Raw genomic sequence first — 18,211 nt, 5'->3', positions numbered from 1 at the left:
CACACACACACACACACACACACACACACACACACACTTTAAACCCCCTATGATCCTTTGAGACCACTCTTTCAAAGTCACAGATCTCTTCTAGCCAAAATATGGAGCAACTGGGCATTTTTATACATGATCCTAAGTATGATGGGATGTTAATTGCTTAATGAACTCAGGAACCACACCTGTGTAGAAGCACCTGCTTTCAATATACTTTGTATCCCTCATTTACTCAAGCGTTTCATTTATTTTGGCAGGTACCTGTAAGTACAGTGCCTTCAGAAAGTATTCACACCCCTGGACTTTTTCTACATTTTGTTGTGTTACAACCTGAATTTAAAATTGATTAAATTGAGAGTTTGTGTCACTGGCCTACACACAATACCCTATAACAGGGTTCCCCAAATAATAATTGATTAACTGTTTTATTGTTAGATATTATAGACTGTAAAAACACCAGGAATTCAGCTCCAAGTGATATTAATTTAAGAAATCTGTTCCCAAGTATTGCCACGCATAATAGCGAGACGTGACTGTATACAAATGTAAGCAAGGTTTTAAATTATTATGTTTTAGTCAAACATTATACAGTATCTGTTTAGGCTTCTTGCGGTCAATTTGCAATATACATATGTTTTGTAATTATGTTTACATTATACATTTTGTCATTTAGCAGACGGTCTTATCCAGAGCAACATACATGAGCAATTAGAGTTAAGTGCCATGTTCAAGGGCACATCTACAGATTTTTCACGTAGTTGGCTCGGGGATTCGAACCAGTGACCTTTCGATTACTTGCCCAATGCTTTTCATTGCTAGTCTACCTGCCTGTTACGGCCCCCCAACCACCCACTGAAGAAAAAAATTTGTCCAGTAGCTGAATCCAGTTGATGATCGCTGCCCTATAATGTCAACGTGGAATTTTCACAAATTAATTAAAAATTAAATTCAAATGTTATTTGTCACATGCGCCAAATACAACAGGTGTAGACCTTACAGTGAAATGCTTACTTATAAGCCCAACAAAGCCCAACAATTCAGTTAAGAAAAATAAGTGTTAAGTAAAAAATGACTATTAAAATAACAAATAATTAAAGAGCAGCAGTAAAATAACAGTAGCGAGGCTAAAAACAGGGGGTACCGGTACGGAGTCAATGTGCGGGGGCACAGGTTAGTCGAGGTAATTGAGGTAATATGTACATGTAGGTAGAGTTAACCTCTATGGGATCGGTGTCCCTATACCGGAACAGATGTTGGTAATGTGCGCTAATCAAATCAAACTTTATTTGTCACATGCGCCGAATACAACAAGTGTAGACTTCACCGGGAAATGCTTACTTTTTTTTATATATATTTTGTTATTTCACCTTTATTTAACCAGGTAGGCCAGTTGAGAACAAGTTCTCATTTACAACAGCGACCTGGCCAAGATAAAGCAAAGCAGTGCGACAAAAACAACAACACAGAGTTACACATGGGATAAACAGAGGTACAGTCAATAACGCAATAGAAAAATCTGTATACAGTGTGTGCAAACGAAGTAAGAAGGTAAGGCGATAAATAGGCCATAGTGGCGAAGTAATTACAATTTAGAAATTAACACTGGAGTGATATATGTGCAGATGAGGATGTGCAAGTAGAAATACTGGTGTGCAAAAGAGCAGGAAAACAAAAACAAATATGGGGATGAGGTACAGTGAGGGAAAAAAGTATTTGATCCCCTGCTGATTTTGTACCTTTGCCCACTGACAAAGAAATGATCAGTCTATAATTTTAATGGTAGGTTTATTTGAACAGTGAGAGACAGAATAACAACAAGAAAATTAAAAAAAACGCATGTCAAAAATGTTATAAATTGATTTGCATTTTAATGAGGGAAATAAGTATTTGACCCCTCTGCCAAACATGACTTAGTACTTGGTGGCAAAACCCTTGTTGGCAATTACAGAGGTCAGACGCTTCTTGTAATTGGACACCAGGTTTGCACACATCTCAGGAGGGATTTTGTCCCACTCCCTCTTTGCAGATCTTCTCCAAGTCATTAAGGTTTCGAGGCTGACGTTTGGCAACTCGAACCTTCAGCTCCCTCCACAGATTTTCTATGGGATTAAGGTCTGGAGACTGGCTAGGCCACTCCAGGACCATAATGTGCTTCTTCTTGAGCCACTCCTTTGTTGCCTTGGCTGTGTGTTTTGGGTCATTGTCATGCTGGAATACCCATCCATGACCCATTTTCAATGCCCTGGCTGAGGGAAGGATGTTGTCACCCAAGAATTGAAGGTACATGGCCCCGTCCATCGTCCCTTTGATGCGGTGAAGTTGTCCTGTCCCCTTAGCAGAAAAACACCCCCAAAGCATAATGTTTCCACCTCCATGTTTGACGGTGGGGATGGTGTTCTTGGGGTCATAGGCAGCATTCCTCCTCCAAACACGGCGAGTTGAGTTGATGCCAAAGAGCTCCATTTTGGTCTCATCTGACCACAACACTTTCACCCAGTTGTCCTCTGAATCATTCAGATATTCATTGGCAAACTTCAGACGGGCATGTATATGTGCTTTCTTGAGCAGGGGGACCTTGCGGGCGCTGCAGGATTTCAGTCCTTCACGGCGTAGTGTGTTACCAATTGTTTTCTTGGTGACTATGGTCCCAGCTGCCTTGAGATCATTGACAAGATCCTCCCGCGTAGTTCTGGGCTGATTCCTCACCGTTCTCATGATCATTGCAACTCCACGAGGTGAGATCTTGCATGGAGCCCCAGGCTGAGGGAGATTGGCAGTTCTTTTGTGTTTGTTCCATTTGCGAATAATTGCACCAACTGTTGTCACCTTCTCACCAAGCTGCTTGGCGATGGTCTTGTAGCCCATTCCAGCCTTGTGTAGGTCTACAATCTTGTCACTGACATCCTTGGAGAGCTCTTTGGTCTTGGCCATGGTGGAGAGTTTGGAATCTGATTGATTGATTGATTGATTGCTTCTGTGAACAGGTGTCTTTTATACAGGTAACAAGCTGCAGTTAGGAGCACTCCCTTTAAGAGTGTGCTCCTAATCTCAGCCTGTTACCTATATAAAAGACACCTGGGAGCCAGAAATCTTTCTGATTGAGAGGGGGTCAAATACTTATTTCCCTCATGTAAATGCAAATTCATTTATAACATTTTTGACATGTGTTTTTCTGGATTTTTTTGCTGTTATTCTGTCTCTCACTGTTCAAATAAACCTACCATTAAAAATATAGACTGATCAGTTCTTTGTCAGTGGGCAAACGTACAAAATCAGCAGGGGATGAAATACTTTTTTCCCTCACTGTAGTTAGTTGGGTGGGCTATTTACAGATGGCTGTGTACAGCTGCAGCGATCGGTAGCTGCTCTGGCAGCTGATGCTAAAAGTTAGTGAGGGAGATATAAGTCTCCAACTTAAGTGATTTTTGCAATTCATTCCAGTCATTGGCAGCAGAGAACTGGAAGGAAAGGTAGTCAAATAAGGTGTTGGCTTTGGGGATGACCAGTGAGATATACCTGCTGGAGCGCGTGCTACGGGTGGGTGTTGCTATGGAGACCAGTGAGCTGAAATAAGGCAGAGCTTTACCTAGCAAAGACTTATAGATGACCTGGAGCCAATGGGTTTGGCAACGAATATGTAGCGAGGACCAGCCAACGAGAGCATACATGTCGCAGTGGTGGGTAGTATATGGGGCTTTGGTGACAAAACGGATAGCATTGTGATAGACTGCATCCAATTTGCAGAGTAGAGTGTTGGAGGCTATTTTGTAAATGACATCGCCGAAGTCAAGGATCGCTAGGATAGTCAGAACCGTCCAGAGTGGTGATGCTAGTCGGGCAGGCGGCAGCGATCGGTTGAAGAGCATGCATTTCGTTTTACTTGCATTTAAGAGCAGTTGGAGACCACGGAAGGAGTGTTGTATGGCATTGAAGTTCGTTTGGAGGTTTGAACCTCTCTGGGATATGTGAGACGCTAGCATTCCACCCCGCCAACAGCCAGTGAAATAGCAGGGCGCCAAATTCAAAACAACAAAAATCTCATAATTAAAATTCCTCAAACATACAAGTATTATACACCATTTTAAATATGAACTTCTCATTAATCCAACCACAGTGTCCGATTTCAAAAAGCCTTTACGAAGAAAGCATACCTTGCGATTATGTTAGGTCAGGGCTTAGTCACAAGAAAACATACAGCCATTTTCCACCCTAAGAGAAGAGTCACAAAAAGCAGAAATAGAGATAAAATGAATCACTAACCTTTGATGATCTTCATCAGATGGCACTCATAGGACTTCATGTTACACAATACATGTATGTTTTGTTCGATAAAATTCATATTTATATCCCAAAATCTCAGTTTACATTGGCGCGTTATGTTCAGTAATGTTTTGCCTCCAAAATATCCAGTGATTTTGCAGGGAGCCACATCAATTTACAGAAATACTCATCATAAACATTGATATAAGATACAAGTGTTTTACATAGAATTAAAGATACCGCTGTGTCAGATTTCAAAAAAGCTTTACGGCAAAAACACACCATGCCATAATCTGAGTACAGTGCTCAGACACCAAAACAAGCCATACAGATACCCACCATGTTGTGGAGTCAACAGAAGTCACAAATAGCATTATAAATATTCACTTACCTTTGATGATCTTCATCAGAATGCACTCCCAGGAATCCCAGCTCCACAATAAATGTTTGTTTTGTTCGATAAAGTTCATCTTTATGTCCAAATACCTCCATTTTGTTTGCGCGTTTAGTCCAGCATTCCAAATTCACAAAGCACGCGCATTTAGTCCAGAAGAAAAGTCTAAATAATTCCCTTACAGTTCGTAGAAACATGTCAAACGATGTATAGAATCAATCTTTAGGATGTTTTTATCATAAATCTTCAATAATATTCCAACCGGACAATTTCTTTGTCTTCAGAAATGAAAAGGAACTCAGCTCGCTCTCACGGCCGTGCGCATGACTGAGGTCATGCCATTTTTCCAGACACCTGATTCCAATAGCTCTTATTCTCTCCCCATTCACAGTAGAAGCCTGAAACAACGCTCTAAAGACTGTTGACATCTAGTGGAAGCCTTAGGAAGTGCAATATGACCCCACAGACACTGTATATTGGATAGGCAATCATTTGAAAAACTACAAACCTCAGATTTCCCACTTCCTGGTTGGATTTTTCTCAGGTTTTTGCCTGCCATATGAGTTCTGTTATACTCACAGACATCATTCTTCAGAGTGTTTTCTATCCAAATCTACTAATAATATGCATATCCTAGCTTCTGGGCCTGAGTAACAGGCAGTTTACTCTGGGCACCTTATTCATCCAAACTACTCAATACTGCCCCCAGATCCCAAAGAAGTTAAGACAGTGTCCAAAGAAGGGTCAGATGTATACAGAATGGTGTTATCTGCGTAGAGGTGGATCAGAGAATCACCCGCAGCAAGAGCGACATCATTGATATATATAGAGAAAAGAGTCAGCCCGAGAATTGAACTTTGTGGCACCCCCATAGAGACTGCCAGAGGTCCGGACAACTTGGCCCTCCGATTTGACACACTGAACTATATCAGAGAAGTAGTTAGTGAACCAGGCAAGGCAGTCATTTGAGAAACCAAGGCTGTTGAGGCTGCCGATAAGAATGCGGTGATTGACAGAGTCGAAAGCCTTGGCCAGGTCAATGAAGACGGCTGCACAGTACTGTCTTTTATCGATGGCGGTTATGATATCGTTTAGTACTTTGAGCATGCCTTAGGTGCACCCGGTACCAGCTTGGAAACCGGATTGCATAGCGGAGAAGGTACAATGGGATTCGAAATGGTCGGTGATCTGTTTGTTCATTTGGCTTTCGAAGATTTTAGAAAGGCAGGGCAGGATGGATATAATCTGTAACAGCTTTGGTATAGAGTGTCTCCCCCTTTGAAGAGGGGGATGACCGCAGCCACTTTCCAATCTTTAGGAATCTCAGATGATATGAAAGAGAGGTTGAATAGACTAGTAATAGGGGTTGCAACATGGCGGCGGATCATTTTAGGAAGAGAGGGTCCAGATAGTCTAGCCCAGCTGATTTGTAGGGATCCATATTTTGCAGCTCTACCTTAAAATCAACTGTCTGGATTTGAGTGATGGAGAAGCGGGGGGGTTGGCGGGGGGGTTGGGGGCTTGGGCCAGTTGCTGCGGGGTGTGCGGAGCTGTTGGCCGGTGTAGCCAGATGGAAAGCATGGCCAGCCGTAGAGAAATTATTATTGAAATTCTCAATTTATCGGTGGTGACAGCATTTCCTAGCCTCAGTGCAGTGGGCAGCTGGGAGGAGGTGCTTTTATTCTCCATGGACTTTACAGTGTCCCACAACTTTTTGGAATTAGTGCTGCAGGATGCACATTTCTGTTTGAAAAGGCTAGCCTTTGCTTTCCTAACTGACTGAGTATATTGGTTCCTGACTTCCCTGAAAAGTTGCATTTCGCGGGGACTATTCGATGCTAGTGCAGTACGCCACAGGATGTTTTTGTGCTGGTCAAGGGCAGTCAAGTCTGGAGTGAAACAAGGGCTATATCTGTTCTTAGTTCTACATTTTTTAAATGGGCATGCCTATTTAAGATGTTGAGGAAAGAACTTAAAGAGCAACCAGGCATCCTCTACTGATGGGATGAGGTCAATATCCTTCCTTGATACCTGGGCCAGGTTGATTAGAAAGGACTGCTCGCAGAAGTGTTTTAGGGACCGTTTGACAGTGATGAGGGGTGGTCGTTTGACCGCGGACCCATTACGGAGTCAGGCAATGAGGTAGTGATAGCTGAGATTCTAGTTGAAAACAGCAGAGATGTATTTTGAGGGCAAGTTGGTCAGGATGATATCTATGAGGATGCCCATGTTTACGGATTTGTGTTTGTACCTGGTAGATTCCTTGATAATATGTGTGAGATTGAGGGCATCTAGTTTAGATTGTAGGACGGCCGGGGTGTTAGGCATATCCCAGTTTAGGCCACCTAACAGTACGAACTCTGACGATAGATGGGGGGAAATCAATTCACATATGGTGTCCAGGTCACAGCTGGGAGCTGAGGGGGGTCTATAACAAGCGGCAACCATGAGGGACTTATTTCTGGAGAGATGGATTTTTAAAAGTAGAAGCTCGAACTGTTTGGGCATAGACCTGGATAGTATGACAGAACTCTGCAAGCTCTCTCTACAGTAGATTGCAAGCCCGGTACCGAGTCAGTGTGCGAGGGTACAGGTTAGCTGACGTAATTTGTACATGTAGGTGGGGGTGAAGTGACTATGCATAGATAATAAACAGTGAGTAGCAGCAGTGTACAAAAGAGGGTGGGGTTAATTTTAAATTGTCCGGAGACAATTTTATTAGTTGTTCAGCAGTCTTATGGCTTGGGGGTAGAAGCTGTTGAGGAGCCTTTTGGTCCTAGACTTGGCTCTCCGGAACCGCCTGCCGTACGATAGCAGAGAAAACAGTCTATAACTTGGGTGACTGGAGTCTCTGACAATTTTATGGGCTTTCCTCTGACACCACCTATTATATAGGTCCTGGATGGCAGAAAGCTTTGCCCCAGTGATGTACTGGGCTGTTCACACTACCCTCTGTAGCGCCTTACGGTCAGATGCCAAGCAGTTGCCATACCAGGCGGTGATGCAACTGGTCAGGATGCTCTCGATGGTGCAGCTGTAGAACTGTTTGAGGATCTGGGGACCCATTCCAAATCTTTTCAGTCTCCTGAGGGGGAAAAGGTTTTGTTGTGCCCTCTTAACAACTGTCTTGGTATGTTTGGACCATGACAGTTTGTTGTTGATGTGGACACCAAGGAACTTGAAACTCTCGACCCGCTCCACTACAGCTGTTCGGACCGCCTTTTCCTGTAGTCCTGGATCAGCTCCTTTGTCTTCCTCACATTGAGGGAGAGGTTGTTGTCCTGGCACCGCACTGCCAGTTCTCTGACCTCCTCCCTATAGGCTCTCTCATCGTTGTCAGTGATCAGGCCTACCACTGTTGTGTCGTCAGCAAACTTAATGATGGTGTTGGAATCGTGTTTGGCCACGCAGTCATGGGTGAATAGGGAATACAGGAGGAGACTAAGTACACACCCCTGAGCGGCCCCGGTGTTAAGGATCAGCATAGAAGACGTGTTGTTGCCTACTCTTACCACCTTGGGGCGGCCCGTCAGGAAGTCCAGGATCCAGTTGCAGAGGGAGGTGTTTAGTCCCAGAGTCCTTCGCTTAGTAATGAGCTTCGTTGGCACTATGGTGCTGAACGCTGAGCTGTAGTCAATGAACAGCATTCTCACATAGGTGTTCCTTTTGTCCAGGTGAGAAAGGGCAGTGTGGAGTGCGATTGAGATTGCGTCATCTGTGAATCTGTTGGGGTGGTATACGATTTGCAGTGGGTCAAGGGTGTCCGGGAGGATGCTGTTGATGTGAGCCATGACCAGCCTTTCAAAGCACTTCATGGCTACCGATGTGAGTGCCACAGGGCGGTAATCATTTAGGCAGGTTACCTTCGCTTCCTTGGGCACAGGGACTATGGTGGTCTGCTTGAAGCATGTAGGTATTACAGACTCGGTCGGGAAAGGTTGAAAATGTCAGTGAAAACACTTGACAGTTGGTCTGCACATGCTTTGAGTACACGTCCTGGTAATCCGTCTGGCCCAGCGGCTTTGTGAATGTTGACCTGTTTAAAAGGTTTTGTTCACATCGACTGTGGAGAGCGTTGTCACACAGTTATCCAAAACAGCTGGTGCTCTCGTGCATGCTTCAGTGTTGCCTGCATCGAAGCAAACATAAAAGGCATTTAGCTCATCTGGCAGGCTCGCGTCACTGGGCAGCTCGCATCTGGGTTTCCCTTTGTAGTCCATAATAGTTTTCAAGCCCTGCCACATCCGAGCCGGTGTAGTAGGATTCAATCTTAATCTTGTATTGATGCTTTGCTTGTTTGATGGTTCGTTTGAGGGCATAGCGAGATTTCTTATAAGCGTCCGGATTAGTCTCCCACTCCTTGAATGCGGCAGCTCCAGCCTTTAGCTCGATGCAGATGTTGCCTGTAATCCATGACTTCTGGTTGGGATATGTACGTACAGTCACTGTGGGGACGACGTCGTCGATGCACTTATTGATGAAGCCGATGACTGAGGTGGTGTATTCCTCAATGCCATTGGATGAATCCTGGAACATATTCCAGTCTGGGCTAGCAAAACAATCCTGTAGTGTAGCATCCACGTCATCTGACCACTTCCGTATTGAGCAAGTCTCTGGGACCTTCTGCTTTTGTTTTTGCTTGTTAACATGAATCAGGAGGATAGAATTGTGGTCAGATTTGCCAAATGGAGGGCGGGGGAGAGCTTTGTGTGCATCTCTCTGTGTGGAGTAAAGGTAGTCTAGAGGTTTTTTTCCCTCTGGTTGCACATTTAATATGCTGGTAGAAATTAGGTAAAACACATGAGTTTCCCTGCATTAAAGTCTCCAGCCACTAGGAGCGCCGCCTCTGGATGAGCGTTTTCCTGTTTGCTCATGGCCGTAATTAACTAGGAAGCCGGGGCACCAAGGAAGAATGCTTATATAGCTGTTGTCTTCCGAATAAACTCTTAAAGACCTGGTAATCTTTTATATCAATAGCAGTCAATTATTAATCGTCACCTTATTCAGTCTCATCTGAACGTCGTAAAATTCTTGGTTATCTTCACAAACCCTGGCTAACAAGTTGAATCAGCAATACAAAATGTGGTTTAATTATTTATTTACTAAATAATCACATAGAATTACATATACACAGGATGGATCATACATTGATTACTAATTATGTCATAAAATAAAAACATCCTTAATGGACGAAACTGATATGACGGCTGGTTACACAAAGAAAGGGGGTTGGGTTTGAATGAAAGCGTGGGAAGACTGAGGAACAAAAGGATTGGGTTTCTATCGGACCTTATGAAGCTATGCCATCGTAAATACAGAATCTTATGCATTCTAAATAACCGCCCATTCGGAAAAGGAAAATGCAAAAAATACATTTACTCTGAGCTGCGCTTCAATAGGTTGGTCAAAGATGGAAGGCTGGGTTGACCAGCAGAGATCTCCCTTGTCCTTGGAAGAATATCTCTGGGCAGATACGTCGTAGTCGGTTGTGTGGTAGAATGGATACGTTGTAGAACCGTCATTCTGAAGAGATTGTCCGTCCTTTCCTAGGCCACGCACAACTCGACGTCTAAGATGTATCACTTCTTTAGTGAATAAGAGTTCCAAAGTTCATACCAAGTTGCCATACTATAAGCTCATGCTATATTCTGGCTGGTGTAGTCAAATTCATCCTTCCAGCATGGCGATCGTCACCTCCACCTTGAAATTTGCCCTTCTAAACAGATGGACATCAGTCCTCATGTCATTGGGAACACAATGTTAATTTCATTAGGTTGTAGTCATTCAATCATTCACAACCAGAGCTCACGCTGAGTTTGGCTTAGTTCGCCGTGTATTGGGTCACGGGGGCCCTTATAGAAATGTAGAAAAGGGGTTGGTTCATCATTTCCAACCAATTCACGTGGGCATGGCCACCGATTGAGCATATTCTTTCATATTCTCATTTTAAAAACTCCAATTTCATTTAATCTTTTCACAAATAGTTTCGTATTTAAACATTTAAATTGCACAACAATTCCATGTGAATCTGATAAGTAGAATGTGTAGACTTGCCAAGATACAGTTTGTCATCCAATCATCAGTAAAAATGTCTCAGACGACAACTGATCTGACATCATATTCTTTAAGTACCAACGGATACATTCAACTGGTTGGATTACTGAAATATTGTTCGGTTCACAACCTTTTGATGTTACCATACTCTCTCTATGTTAACAAAGGGCTTTCCAAGAGTCCATTCTGTAGAGTAGAGAGAGAAAAGAGGGAAAGGTATTTATGGGGTCATAAACCTCACCAACAGGGCAATGTCATGACAGTGGTCTACAGCTTATCATGAGATACTCTACCTCAGGCGAGCAAAACCTTGAGACTTCCTTAGATTTCGTGCACCAGATGTTGTTTACAAATATACACATGACCGCCACCCCTTGTCTTACCAGAGGCTGCTGTTATATCCTGTCGAAACAGCGTAAAACCTGCAAGCTGTATGTTATTCATGTCGTCGTTCAGCCACGACTTGGTGAAACATAAGATATTACAGTTCTTAATGACCCGTTGGTAGGATATATGTGATAATTTTCCATTGATTGTACGTTGGCTAATAGGACCGATGGTAAAGGGAGATTACCCGCTTGCCGCCGGATCCTTACAAGGCACCAGGACCTTTGTCCTCCATATATCCGTCTCTTTCTCCTGCGAATGACGGGGAGGAGGGCCTTGTCGGGCGTCTGAAGTAAATCCTTCCCATCCGTCTCGTTAAAGAAAAAGTATTCCTCCAGTAAGGGGTGAGTAATCGCTGTCCTGATATCTAGAAGCTCTTTCAGTCATAAGACACAGTGGCAGAAAAATTTGGTACAAAATAAGTTACAGATAACGCGAAAAAACACACACAGTAGCACACTTGATTAGGGGATTGTAAAACGGCAGCCATCTCCTCCGGGTGTGCAAAGCTCTTAGAGACTCACAGGTGTAATAGCTGCCAAAGGTGATTCTAACATGCATTGACTCAGGGGTGTGAATACTTACGTAAATTAGATTTTTCTGAATTTATTTTTCAATAAATTAGCTAACATTTCTAAAAACACATTTTCATTATGGGGTATTGCGTGTAGATGGGTGAGAAGAAAAAAAATCTATCTAATCCATTTTGAATTCAGGCTGTGTGGAATAAGTCAAGGGGTATAAATACTTTTTGAAGGCCCTGTATCTATATGTACACACTATGGATCATTATCCGTTGTTTGACTTTCATATAAAAGTCCAATTAGAATATAATGAGGATGTTCTCAATATGGCTTATTCATTCTCCTTTATCACACCCAAACAGTAATGTCAACACAAGCTAAAAATAATAACCAGTCTAAATTGTAAAACCAATACTGTAGGCACACAGACAGTTGAAGTTAATGGCTCAAATGGTGATTGTAACTAAAGCTACAGTGTAGTCCACCAGTCGACTAGCCCTCTCTCTCTCTTTGTTTGTCATGTTATTGGTTGTCACATCTTCATTGTAGTAAAGGTCTCACGAAGCAGTGGTTTCTTTCTTCCTGTTTTTTGGAGCTTGTTGTCCAAGCCTATGAATGACATTACATGTGTGTACCGAGTCTGTCCAGAGGGTTATCGTTTGGGAGAAACAAACTAATAATTGGATTTCTATAATCAATAACTAAAAAGTCTATTGAGTGCTCTCCTGTATACGGTCAACTGTGAGTACTGCTTTTTACACGTTACTGTATGGGCATAGAGTCAGGTCGAAAATTAGTGTCACCTTTGAAAAATATTAGCAAAAAAGACTATAAAATAAAAGCTATATTGTATGCTCCAAAAATATTGACAATTATACATTTTCTCAGAGAAATACACTTTGTTTAACAAGTAAGATATATTTTTCAAAAAACTACAGTGGTCAAAATTATTACCACCCCCGTTTTCAATCCCTCTCAATACCTCACCTTGCGAGGATAACAACATTGAGCCTTTTTCTAAAATGTTTTAGTAGAAAACATTGGGAGAGATGTTAGACCATTCCTCCATCCAGAATATTTCAAGATCCTTGATATCCATCTGTGCTTATGGACTGCACTTTGTAATTCAAGCCAAAGGTTTTCAATGGGGTTCAAGTCCTGACATGGCCATTGCAAAATGTTGATTTTGTGGTCAATTAACCATTTCTTTGTAGGTTTTGATATGTGCTTGGGGTTAATGTCTTGCTGGAAGATCCACACGCGGCCAAGTTTCAACTTCATGGCAGAGGCAACCAGATTTTTGACTAAAATGCCCTGGTACTGGGTAAAGTTCATAACGCCATTGACCTTAACAAGGTCCCCAGGACCAGTGGAATCAAAATAGCCCCATAACATCAAAGATCCACAACTATATTTTACAGTAGGTATGGGGTTGTTTTCTGCTTAATCCTTATTATGACACCAAACCCTTGTTAAACGCCAAACCCTTTAAAAAAAACTATAATTGAGCATACAATACAGCTCAGTATTCGTATTAGTTATTTTAAAATTCCCAGCGGAGTCAAGATTGTTAAATGTATCCTTTATTTAACTAGGCAAGTCAGTTAAGAAGAAATTCTTACTTACAACGACGGCCTACCCCTGCCAAACCCTAACAACGCTGGGCCAATTGTGCGCCTCCCTATGGGACTCCCAATCCCGGCCGGTTGTGATACAGCCTGGAATCGAATCAGGGTCTGTAGTGACGTCTCTAGCACTGAGATGCAGTGGCTTAGACCGCTGCGCCACTTACTGTGTTTTATAGACATATTTCCATATTATGAGATTGGAAAAGACTGCCTGAAATGAGTTAACAGACCAATAAGAAAGAGTTCCAAACATCTCTGCCAATAACAGCTATTTTTCAGTTTTCCACACCCCGCTCAGACTACTCCTGGACAGTCCTAGCAAAATTATTGCTTGAGAAAATAATCTTTATATATAGATGCCATTTTTGTTTCTTGTTGATCATTTTCATTTAAAAATAATTACAGTAAGGTACTTCATTTTTACCCAGACATTATTTGGTATTGAGATAAAAATGGCTCCATTCCACCTTTAGACGGTCTTTTTTGCTCATCTTTATCAAGGGTACCAATAGTTTTGGACCTGACTGTACTTGATATGGTACTTACTGTGGGTTACTTCAGCAAGATATCCAATAAGTGGATGTTTACTAATAAGTGGATGTTTTATGTTTAAATGATGCAGTCTTGAAATTATCTTTGCTACACTTCAGAAATCGAGTCATGTTGTGTTGTATTGCTTTGTTTCCCGAAAGGTGAGGGACCATGAACTCCACAGTTGGGATGGAGAATTTCAGCCTGAGCACCACATATGATCCAGACAAACTGTGTAATCCAGCTGACTACCCCAAAGAGAGGTGGCCCTTTCTCTTTATGTACCTGGTCATCATTATCATCGGGATTCCCTCCAACTCCTTTTTCCTCTATGTGTCCTGGCAGCACATCAAAAAGAGGAACACCCTGGGCATCTATCTGTTGAACCTGGCCCTGTCTGACCTCCTATTCACTGTGGGACTGTTTCTTTGGGTGGAATTTATGTGGCATGGTGTCTGGTTTCACGGGGATGCAGTGTGCATTCTCTCCGTCATAATCCTCTTTACTAACTTCTACACCAGCGATGGGCTGCTTTGCTGTATTGCCCTGAACCGTTACCTGGCTGTGGTCCACCCGCTAAAGTACCCCATCCTGAGGAGGCTCGACACGGCCGTGATGATCAGCGTGGCTATCTGGGTGCTGGTGGTCTCCTTCAAGGCCTCCACCATCATCTGGATCGACTCGTACAACTCAGAGGAGCAGAGAGCCATGTGTTTAGACATGTTCCCCTTGAGGGACAGTCTGCTACAGGTCAGCGTGGCTCGTTTCGTCCTGGGTTTCCTGTTTCCTGTCCTGCTGGTGTCGTTCTGCTGCCGGGGGATCTGTGTGGCAGTACGTGCCAACCAGGCCACAGAGGAGGAGGAGAGGAGACATGTGTCCCAACTCCTGGCGATGGTGCTGCTCTCCCTGGGGCTCTGCTTCGGACCCATCCACGTTATGATGCTCTTGCGGGGGCTGCTGGAGCACTGTGGGAGCCCCTCCTGGCTCTTCCTGCCCTATAAGCTCAGCATGGCGATATCAGCACTCAACAGCGTGGCTGACCCCTTCCTCTACTGTTTCATCACCAGGCTGGGCAAGGCAAATGTCACACAGGTGGTACACTACCTCCAGCAGAAAATAAAGGGGAATGGTCAGGAGGTGGTGTAATGTAGTAATGTAACCTCAAACCAGAACATTGGAGAGAGACAATCCCATTACTGCCCAGTTGATGGTCTCAGATACCTCAGTTTACATGCTGCTGTTCAGTCATTGTTACATTTCTAACATGATATAGCACAAATACTGGGACTGCATGAAGGTGGACAGTTAAACTTTGATTTGATTAGATTTTATCAAATAGCAATGCTGATGTAGTAAAGTGGTCAAGGTCTATTTTTGTGTGCTATTGGTATATTTCAGGTGTATTCAACCGGGGCAGCGGACCCCTGAGGTACTGCAGCAGGTGCGCGAAAATATCAATATATATATATGAACATTGCTAGCAACAGAAAACGCATATTTTTAATTACAGTAGAAAACTGGAGAACATCTTCTTTCTAATGTTGTCAGCTATATTTTTTAACTCCTAATATTGAACAAATTACACTAATTTAAGCTAATTACACTTACTGGAGTATTTAACATAGGCTTTGAAAAAGCACCCGCTAGTACCAGTCGCAGCAAGTGCACATGGCTAACAGCTGCTATTAGCGAAAATGTGTTTTGGAGTTACTTTTCTATCTAATAGGCTGTTAGAGTTTACACTTCCTCTTCATAATGTGGGGAGATCAAAATAATAAAAAACTATCTACCAAATCTATTCATTTTAAAACGTTGATTACTTTACATTGACGTTCACCTGATAATAAAACGTGAATTATAATTGTTTTGCTAACATATGATGGGGGTCCCTGCATTGCCGGTTTACCTGAGAGGGTGTTCCTGGGCAAGAAAAGGTTGAAGACCCCTGCTATAGTTGGTTACCTCTGAAACACTAGCCTGTAAATAAATGGCAAGACAAACCTGAAAGTAAAGAACTAAATTCATCCTTCTGTAGTGCCACAAGGAGGGATGAAATGACTAGTAAAAGGTTAATGTGATTGCTATCAGAAAATCATGTCTTAGTAATGATTTCCTGGCACAATGATCGAAACCACAACACAGTATGTGTCTTCTTGACAAAGCATGAGTCCATATCTGTCACTCACAATCAGAAAGCAGTGGGATCTCATTTTTGTTTCAATGTATTTGGCACCCTCTTCTGTTCTATATGTGCAGCCACTACACACTGGAACCAGACTAAAACAATCACTCCTCCTCTCTCTCTCAGCTTGCTGTAATACAAACACATAAAAATACCCATAGTGTAGTTGTATTGGCAGGCTTCTCTGTACAGTGTGCATTGGTTTCTATTTGAGGAGTGACTAGATGCCCAAACAAAAATAATTATTTCCTACTAATAAACGTTTAAATAAGAGTGATAACTCAGTTTTGCTCTAAATAAGAACTTGGTATGGATAATTAAACATGGAACATTAACAGAATATTTACAAGGATTTGTTTAGTCATTTCCATTACTTAGTTAATTAGCTATCTTCACTTTCCTTGTGTTGTATTAAATGATAGTAATAGCTCTATTTGTGTTGTTGCCCTTGGAGTTGTCTTTGCCTTCTTAAATTGTGTTGGGAAATGAAAGTGCACCAAGAAGAGGTCTATCACCTGCCAGAACTGCTTTTAGCATTGGCTGGCTGACTTAGCCTATTAACAGTGTCCTTTATCATTGCAGAAGAAGTTCCTGATCTTTCTGTTTGTGTAAGTTATCTCATAGGTTTGTATATAAAAGTGTCTGGTAGCCTACAGTTGTATGTACTTTACCAATACACACACACACTCATAACTCATTGGTCGTGCACAACCATTCCTTTTTTTTCTCGTTTTGGCGCCAAACATTTTGTCTGCAGCTCAAGCCGTACTTATCCATGCTATGTTATCTTCCCTTCATGCATTTGTTGATTAAAGGTATAATATCAAGGTGATCATGATTAAGAGTTAAGCTAAAGAAATGTAAATACATACTTTGTTTATCCTCATAATTGTATTGGGGTTGCTCCTGGATGGAGATTTTGTCAGTCAAAGTGAGATAGACTACAAGAGAGCGCCATGTTTTGACTGTGTTGTGGTTCATGCCAACCTATTGATTGTCCCGGGGGAGGATAATTGAGTAACATTAAAATGTGTAACTTAAGGCATGGTTTATGAGCTTGACTGCAGTGTTTGCTATTGGTAATATGTAGCCTATATTTATTGCCTACATATATTGATATTGTCAGAATGCCTATTTTGAATTAATTGGTCATTTGTGTAGGAATGGATTGTTCCATGGTGAAATTCACTGTGGGTAAAATGTATTTAAACCCACTCATTCCCTGTTGTGATTGACCAGTCATGGGGTCATGGCTATACTATGCTTGTGCATGCAAATTGTTATCAGGAATTATAGGCATGTGTTAGCCTGTCAGAGCATTGACCTGTGTTGCTCTTTGTCCTGTTTAATATTTTGTAAATATTATAAGTGCTTTCGGTCACTATTTATTCTTTACTATGCAAATAAAAGCATTTACCTTGGGCAGAAAAACTGCACTATCCTTATCTGCCTCTTTTCTGCACATCCACGTTTGTCCAAAAGACACCATTTGTTGTTAATTTCATAAAAATCACATGGCAGTGATGTATTGGTTTCCGACTGTAGCAAGGTTTATGTGTGTTCAGCTTGTATCTTTCCTCTCCATGCCTGCCAGACAGCGTGACAGGCAGGTCCCTCAGCAATCCTCCTGGTGAGCTGACCCCAGCTCTACTCGGCTCTACCCAGCTCTAGGCTACTCAGGGATCCAGTCTCAGTCTCAGAGGAACACTCCCTCTCACCTCTCTTAATCATTCATCCTTCCTGTGCTCCCAGCACTTTTACTGCACCTCTTCCTCCCATTCTTTAGCTATCCCGCAGAGTACTTTGAAGTATTTTGGTGGGGGAAAACATTTGAATAAAATTGTCAGTCTATTTCTGTCTGTGTTTCCTGCCTTCGGAGTAGCCTACTGTAACGTTTGGCAGAGGATGTTCCTGTTCTTGATCTTCGTTCACAATGTGTACCTGGCTGTCTATATTAATTACTACTTGTCTATTTCATTGCGAACTTCTTATACGATCATTATCAGCTCAGATTTATATGTTTCAAATAAGTTTAAAACCCAACCAGTCCTTCATTGTCTCTTATTTTCATCCTCGCAATGTTTTATTGACATAGTACATTTGAAACGACAGTTCAGAAAGGAAACACCACATAGAAATATGTTTAACCATTTATTATATCTTGGCGATATAGGCACTGCTCCTTCAGGGTAGCACACTGTCCAAGCAAAGCGTCAATATATAAAATGATCTACAAGCAGTGACCACGGTAAGCTAT

The 18,211-nt window shown here is 42.2% G+C and overlaps 1 protein-coding gene across 1 annotated transcript; it reads left to right on the top strand.

Moving 5' to 3' along the window:
* The first annotated feature begins 13,943 nt into the window (after positions 1-13,943).
* Positions 13,944-14,918, top strand: LOC106611149 (psychosine receptor-like). Its single transcript, XM_014211051.2, has one exon. It carries the CDS (start codon positions 13,944-13,946, stop codon positions 14,916-14,918), a length of 975 nt encoding a protein of 324 aa, XP_014066526.2.
* The last annotated feature ends 3,293 nt before the right edge of the window (positions 14,919-18,211 follow it).

The sequence above is a fragment of the Salmo salar genome, chromosome ssa09 (assembly GCF_905237065.1).
Source record: "Salmo salar chromosome ssa09, Ssal_v3.1, whole genome shotgun sequence".
Lineage (NCBI taxonomy): Eukaryota > Metazoa > Chordata > Actinopteri > Salmoniformes > Salmonidae > Salmo > Salmo salar.
This window is presented reverse-complemented; position numbering and strand designations above follow the sequence as displayed.

Coding starts and splice junctions, on each gene's coding strand:
- LOC106611149 (XM_014211051.2), top strand. CDS start 13,944: ATGAACTCCACAGTTGGGATGGAGAATTTCAGCCTGAGCACCACATAT.